Source organism: Montipora foliosa, chromosome 7, assembly GCF_036669935.1.
Source record: "Montipora foliosa isolate CH-2021 chromosome 7, ASM3666993v2, whole genome shotgun sequence".
In the NCBI taxonomy this organism is placed as follows: domain Eukaryota; kingdom Metazoa; phylum Cnidaria; class Anthozoa; order Scleractinia; family Acroporidae; genus Montipora; species Montipora foliosa.
The window spans coordinates 21629464-21637205 of NC_090875.1; the positions used below are offsets into that span (position 1 = coordinate 21629464).

General features: G+C 40.9%; 1 protein-coding gene across 1 annotated transcript; it reads left to right on the forward strand.

The window, feature by feature from the left end:
• The first annotated feature begins 808 nt into the window (after positions 1–808).
• On the forward strand, positions 809–5927 carry LOC138010722 (uncharacterized). Its single transcript, XM_068857696.1, has 3 exons — positions 809–858; positions 1032–1065; positions 2864–5927. The coding sequence occupies exon 3, from the start codon at positions 2897–2899 to the stop codon at positions 5894–5896; it is 3000 nt and encodes a 999-aa protein (XP_068713797.1). The 5' UTR covers positions 809–858; positions 1032–1065; positions 2864–2896; the 3' UTR covers positions 5897–5927.
• Positions 5928–7742: the final 1815 nt, after the last annotated feature.

The window sequence follows — 7742 nt, forward strand, 5'->3', positions numbered from 1 at the left end:
ATTATTATTATTATTATTATATTACTGATTGCACAGATTCTGAACCAAAACTAACAGAAAAGCATTCATTCATAGCATGCTGGGGCCTTACCAACCATGACATTTTAACTGAAACGGATTTTTAGACGCTTTATCTCCCACGAGTAACCATTTTCAACTTAATTATTCAAGGCATACGACTATCTGAAAAGGTCCGGTTTCGCTGGAAACGTCAACCTTAATATTGGTCAATGTTTAAAAACGCCGTAACCCAAATCACATCGAAGTTCTACGATAATGTCATGGGCTCCCAATTGAAAGGCACAGATGCGGTTTAGCTCACCTGAGTGACCATTTGCATTTCCCTTGCTAATAATTAATTATTCAAGGCACATGACTGTCTGAAAAGGTCTGGTTTGCCCGGAAAAGTCAATCTAAAGATAAGTCAGTGTTTGAAAACACTGTGACTCCAATCACATCGAAGTTGTACGATATTGTCATCGGCCCCTAACGAAAAAGGCGCAGACAAGAAAAATGAATTTTCGTACAGAACGACATGAACAACAGAACGTACTACACAGAGACAGACAATAGGGCTTCGCGCGTTAATATTTTAGTTTAACGGTTCACCTACTATTGTGTGATCCACTGCATTCGCTACGGTACCAACTCTTAACTGAAACAGAACAATACGAAAACCATGAGAGTCGCCGGCCCTAATACAGTCACCAGGAATGCTGCCGCTAACCAAAAATGGAAAAACCTCAAGTAAAAAAAAACGTTAAAAAGACATAAAAACAAGATATTGTAACGTAACATTTTAAACTACTGTTTGTCATCTGTCAGGTGAAGACGACAAGAAGAGAACAAGAAATTGACGTAAGAGTTACTGTTCATTTTGGGTTTTATTTATTTGTATTTAAAAATGACTAACCAAAAAACTGCCGCTAACCAAAAATGGAAAAACCTTAAGTACAAAAGCGTTATTTAAAAAGACAAAAAAACAAGATCTTGTAATGTAACATTTTAAACTACTGTTTGTCATCTGTCAGGTGAAGACGACAAGAAGAGAAGAAGAAAATTGACGTAAGAGTTACTTTTCATTTGGGATTTTATTTATTTGTATTTCAAAATGACTAGCTTAATTAAGTCTGTTGTTAATTTCTATTGATTATGTATTTCTCAGCTAGAGATCCTACCATGTGATAACATGCTAGAAATGTAAAATCTTTAATGCATCGTGGCGGCAACAAAGGAAAAAGAAACGGAAAACAACTTGCAAAATGAAAAAATGTTTGGTCCAAATTCTAAGCCTGAGTATTTTAGCGATGTTCCTATTCGTGAACAACCATCCGAATAGACTTTTGACGAAGTCGCCAAAGATATTTAAAATGCTCTACATCCATTTGAAACAAGTGTTTTATGTCCATTCATGGAATTCGGCAAAGAAGTGGAATCAAGATATTTCCTTTTTGGCACCTCGTAGAAAGATATTACTCGCTTTAAATTCTGTAAAATAATCTCTTGTCTATGATGTAAAAGCGCGTGTCCTTAAGATGATTAGCTAAAAGTACAAATAAGGTAAAAAGGAAAGGATGTTTGCGTCAAATCAAAAAAGTGTATATATTGTCATTCACAGAGGCTATGGTAAAGAAGTACTTTTTAAAGAAAGTATAATACACTGTCTTTGCTTCTTGATCACTTCAAACTAATTTATTAATGAAAATGAAACTAATAAAACACACTTTTTGCTGTTCATTCTTATAAAACTCTACCCATTTATCCTTGTAATCGTCGAGGCAAAAGAAGCCTTAACATTGATTAGCAGGAATCACAGCATTATTAAATTTCGGCCAAAAGAAATTCAATAAAGCAAATCGAAAGCAAACTTTAAGTGTGTCATTTGAATAGGCGACTTCGGAAATACCATAATACTCTTTGTTTGTCCCCCCAAATTTTGCATAAGCATTGTTTCCAGTTTCTCTTGGGACTTACAATGGTCCCAAGAGAAAACAAAAACAATGCTTATGCAAAATTTGGGGGGACAAACAAAGAGTATTATGGTATTTTCCGAAGTGGCCTATTTAATGCGCGAACGGTCTATAACATCTTTTTTTACTCTTTCGTGGCATAAGACAAACCATAGAGTCATGGGGACATTTCACTTTTGAAAATAAAAGTTCAAATTCCCTGTAGGAAGTTTCCCCCGATTTTCTTTTCGCAATTTAGCCATTGAGTTAAAAGCGTTTTCATGAAAAGTCTACGTGTGGCTGACGTGAAGGTACCGACGTTGCAACTGATCCCCTAATTGTCTGCCGCTTGTCCTTACATGGTGTCTTACTTGTTCGCGTTGTAATTTAATATGTTCCTGTGTCTAGGCTTCTTGTTCCAAATCCACTTATGACTCGTAGGATGGTAATTATATTACTTTCTTCGTTTCGTCTAATTTTGGGGCTAAGACCAAACAATCCTTTTTTTTTTTTGCGATTCTAGCCTGAAAACGTTCTTGACATGTCCTTTAAGTTTTGTGATATACTAAGTTCGACTATAAACTGAGTTGTTCATCAGTGTATCAGTGTAAAACGTAATGCCGTAAAAAAGCGTCCCTAAGTATTTGAGTTAATAGTCCTGTTAGACTACGTATAGGGTTATGAAGAGATTTATTTTAACGATGGTGACCCAGGGATACGCAGGAGTCGAACATACGGCCCTCCTATTACTCAAGTTGGGATCCTATACCACTGAAGCTGTAGGATATTTACAGAGTATCCCCGAGCCACCGGGCCATCGATAAAAGAAATCTCTTCATGTTTCTCCTTATTTAATCAGAAAACGTAAAATCTAGCTGCATGAAAGGAATTGTCAGGCTTTTTTGCCTTGCTAGTGTCCTCTCAGTTCGAAGAGTGCTGGACTCAAGATGTTTCGCTGGAAACTTCTCTTCACGCTGACCTTCACAATATTGGGCACCGTCCGCTTGACTCGATGCCAGGAGACTGAAGAAACTTGGAGTCGACCGCTCTATTTCATGCTTTTTGACCGATACGGCGTAGTCACCGAGATGACCAAGCTAAGGCGCGATTTTCAGGACCTTACGATTCTGAATGATTTCCTTTTAGTTTTGGAAGACCTCCCAAGAAACATCAAACAGTTTCAATTCGCTTCCTGGAACTACATGGAGAGTAAAACCGCTGGATTTCTCCGATTCGTATCTGAAGTGCTGCAAGAGATGGAAATGTCAAAGGTTCCTGAACTCATCAAAAGCGACAAATTAGAAAATTACTACAAACACAGTATGGCTGACTTAGTTCCGAAAATGAAGGAACGCATCGAGAACTTCGTGGAATCGAGTGGACCTGGGGACACTTTCTTACTTCCTTGGGATGAAATTTGCCCCAAAAGTCCAAGCGCGTATGAATTAGAGAGGGAAATCAGTATTACTGACATCTGCAGCAGCATCCACAGATGCTCCTCCATCCAGTTTCCCTATGGAAGCTCTTCGATTGAAACAGATGTCACCCATGCCTGTACAGATGCCAAGAAATGTGACCTTGAAAAAGCCCTTCCAATGATGGTCGGTGTTTATTGGCATGCCTTAAATAATTTCATCGTGAAACGACTTTGTTTCAATCCTTGCATTAGTGCCCTCAACGACGTAATGAAATGCTTGACTTTTGAAACCTACCGAAGACTTGTTGAAGAGTCGAAACTTCTGATAGCCTATGCAAGTGCTTTACCGACATATTTTAACGAAGTGTGGAATGTAAACTTCCTTCAAAGTGCAGTCGATGCAAGAGCTTTCTCAAACCTTGATATAGCTTTGTCCATGATTGCAGAAAAAAGAAGAGATTTTCGAAGGGTGATAACGATGTGTTACGAGATAGAGATTACCAAAGCGTGCCGTTTTGCAGACATCTACAAAGAATTTATATTCATCAAGAAAGTCCAAAATTATAGAATAAACCCTGGATTGGTAAAAGATTTGAGAATGCACTCCAAAGTAAATCATGCAATAATGGTGAAATTGCAGGCTGATACCCTGAGACATATTAAACTCCTTGGAACCATTCAGCAATTAGATGACAACTTGAGGGCTTCTGTGTCAGGAATTTCTTCGTACTTTGCAGGTCTCGCTAATTATGACGAAGGAATAGCGAATGCTGATGTTGTTTTTATTCAAGGAGAACTGGAGAATTACGAGACGGCTACAAGAGATGTGGAGGAGAAACTCAAGGACGAGTTTAAGACGGCCATGGGGTTAATGGAAGCAACAGCTTTAGCCAACTTGGCAGAAGAGGCTGCACTCCTCGCAGCGAGAATCGTCGAGAACTGTAATCCACTTCGGGTTATTTTTGGTGGTTCTGAGCCAGGTGACATTATTGAGCAAGCTGCGGAGGTTGCAAATGCTGCATCAAACGTTGTGAAGGCCACAACTCTCTTTATCTCTCTAGAAAGGCTGAAAACAGATTCTTTGCAGATTACGAAAGCTTTCGTTGGAGAAAGCTCGAACAAAGATCAGCTCACCCGTCTTAGATCACTCGTTGACAAAATACGAAACAATCAAGCTGGCGACATTGGGGCAGATGCTGATAAATTCGTTGAGGATTATGCTGGTTATACACCACAGACAGATCGATCTCGTTTGGCCCAAAACAACGCTCTCTGGTCTGCATTCAAAGAGGTCACATGCGAGATCCTAAATGGAGATGTTGGAATTGCAGGATCAATTCCACAAGCGGTTGCAGGTGGAATGCTCATATGCGAAAATTTAGAAGGAACTCTTGCTCAGTTCTTTACACTGCGAGAGGACATCTTTGATTTCCAGTTTCAATTGGTCGATTCAGTGGCTAAGGTCGTTCGTGGAAATATTGCCAAGCGGCTCGCACAAAACATCAGAGGCAAAGGAGATGTCCTAGAAGCAACTGACTTGATGATTGGGTTTCTGATGGCACAGAACCGTCTACAGACACAGTCATCCCTGTATTGTGATAAGTTGGAATATAAACAACTTGGAAAACACGTTGAAGCTTGCTCTACGGCCAACGGACTTTTCACCAAAGAGAACATTGACTTTTTGATAGCATACACAGATCATTCACGATTTGATAGTTTTGACAGAGATGTATACATCCCAACAAAACCCCGTTTCCAAGGTGATACTGGCTACATAGACTTGAATTCGTTAAGCAAAGGAGAGTCGGTGTTATTCAAGCTTCCAGCGAACGACCAATGGCTACAGAATTACCGGTGGACCCTGCCTGGCGAAACTACCGTCCCCTTCGTAGAGAGTTTTGAGATTTTCCTTCCACATAATCATTACAAAACGGGCCCCGAACAGGAACGAACCACTTCCCGAGTCACAGTTAAGTCGGTTGCTGGCAGTGCAGTTTCCACCGTTGCTCCAAACACGTCCCCAGTTTACATCTTGCCACGAGGTCACACCTCCTACGTCACTCTCTACGAAGAAGGTTACACCAGTTGCACGTCAAATGAGATTGAAAATCCCTACAGTCTCTGCGAAAACTTGCCTAAGATATGTGATAAGTCTTCCAGGCAAGCTGGAGACAGCCTTCTTCCCACAATTCTGTCCACCTGGAAGCTCAAGTATCAGATTTCGAAAGGTGCTGAAATACTGAAATGGGATGCCCCAACTCCCGCCACCAATCTACTGATCAGAGCCAAAATCGTCATACGAATGCTACCGCGTAAAAGGAAAAGAAGCCATTTGGCCAAGCCATTGAAGCGATCAAGATCCAAGGATGAGGTCCTGTCTTCCAATGGCTGCTGTGATGAAGAAAACAGGTACAGAATCTCGCTGAATAATCGCGAATGCGTAGTATGTCCTGATCGTTCGACGTCCAGGTTGCGAGGACTGTACTGTGAGATTGACGAGCAAGAACCACAACCAGGAACTGAATGAGCAATTGAGTCGTGGCTTCACGTGCATGGAAATCAAGGCATTTCGTTTCTTTTTAATTGTCAAATTCCCTTTGAGGAAAATAATGAAGAATAAAAAGATGAAATGAATCCTATTTCGTTATTCGCTACATAGTTATGAAAGGGAGGCGCGGTGGTCTCATGGTTAGTGTGCTCGACTCCGGAGCGAATGGTCCGGGTTCGGGTCCAGGTCCAGGTGTATAAATGGGTACCTGCGAATTTAATGCTGGGGGTAACCCTGCAATGGACTAGCATCCCTTCCAGGGGGGAGTAGAAATACTCCTAGTCGCTTCATGCTACAGAACCGGGGATAAGCTCCGGCTTGATAGGCCACTTGGCTTGTAAGCTGACTTACATAGTTATGAAGGCAAAAAAAGAAAGGATAACTAAACATGTAGCAGAGCAAGCACCTTTCGGATACATTTTCCGACTAAGATAGAACAATTAGAGCATCAGCGAATAAGAAACGAGGAATTTATCAAATCAGCCAATGAGAAGATGAAAACCGTTCAAATATGAGCCTGCTTGGTCCCGTTTTCAGCGAACTCTATAAATCCCAAAATACAAGCCATGGCATGGGGTCCAAGGAGATGTTTGGGTGATTTAACAATTGTTTTAGCGGGAACTAGTAGTGACCTTGGCACTAGGCAAAGGGGAGGTCCGCACAGGATGGTGTTTCCTTTACTATCCTTGATGCTAGCACCAGGTGCTTATCAAGGGGAAGCTCTATCTCCACTAATTCCTTGAGTCAACCCTTTCCAGAGTAAATTTATTTTTAGCAACAGGTTTTTCCCAAGTAAAGTATCATATATCCCTTGACACTGAGATAGCTCTGTTTTCATTGGCTTTTACAACAGTAGGCGTGCTCAATCTTTCAATAGGGAGCTTAAGATCTTACGACGGCGACGGAAACAACAACGCCGCAAAACAATGATATCATTGGTTAAAAGAGCATAAATAACCGTGCAGCACGTGCAACACGGATTTTAGGACAGATTTTTGCGGTACTCTGCATAAGGACGACGTGAAATTAGCAAATTTGAGGATTTGACGACAACGTGAGCAGGCAAAACAGAATCTTTCATTCTCTATTTTCACTTTGTAACTGCTCGTACCAATTTATTATAAGGATACTTCGCCCAAATTGTAAGAAGTGAACGAGATAGAATAACCGCGGAAAAATTATGATAAAGCAAAGGGATATTTCGAGGTGACGTTTTCGTTGAAGTCGCCGTCGTAGATCTTAAGGTCCCTATTCTCCCAAGGATGGCGTTCTATAGATAAATCTAATCTGGAAATGATCCCGAGACTGGTAGAATCTTTTCGCAACCTCCACTTATTTCATTCACACGCGACAAAAACGTAGGCAACTTTTTAGTTAGAAGCGCGCTCAAAACTAACGAGCAACCCGGCACTTTCAAATGTGCGCGCTCACGATGCAAAACTTGTCCTTTCATTCTTAACGCTAGCAAGATATCGGAATCTAACCGATCTGTTAAGATCACCGATCGTTTCACATGTGCCTCCGCAAATGTCATTTATTGCATAACCTGTACGTTATGCAATAAATTATACATTGGCGAGACAGGAAGACGACTAGGCGACCGATTCCGCGAACACCTTCGCGATGTTGAGAAGAATGACAAGGATGCATCTAAGCCAGTCGCTCGTCATTTTATTCTCCCTAACCACTCCAAAAAGCACATGGCTATCGGCGGCCTTTCCCTACATCTAGGTACGACGGAAAGCCGCAAGAATCTAGAACAAAAATTAATCTTCCAAATCGGCACCCTTAATCCTCACGGTATTAACGAACGCTTTTCATTTAA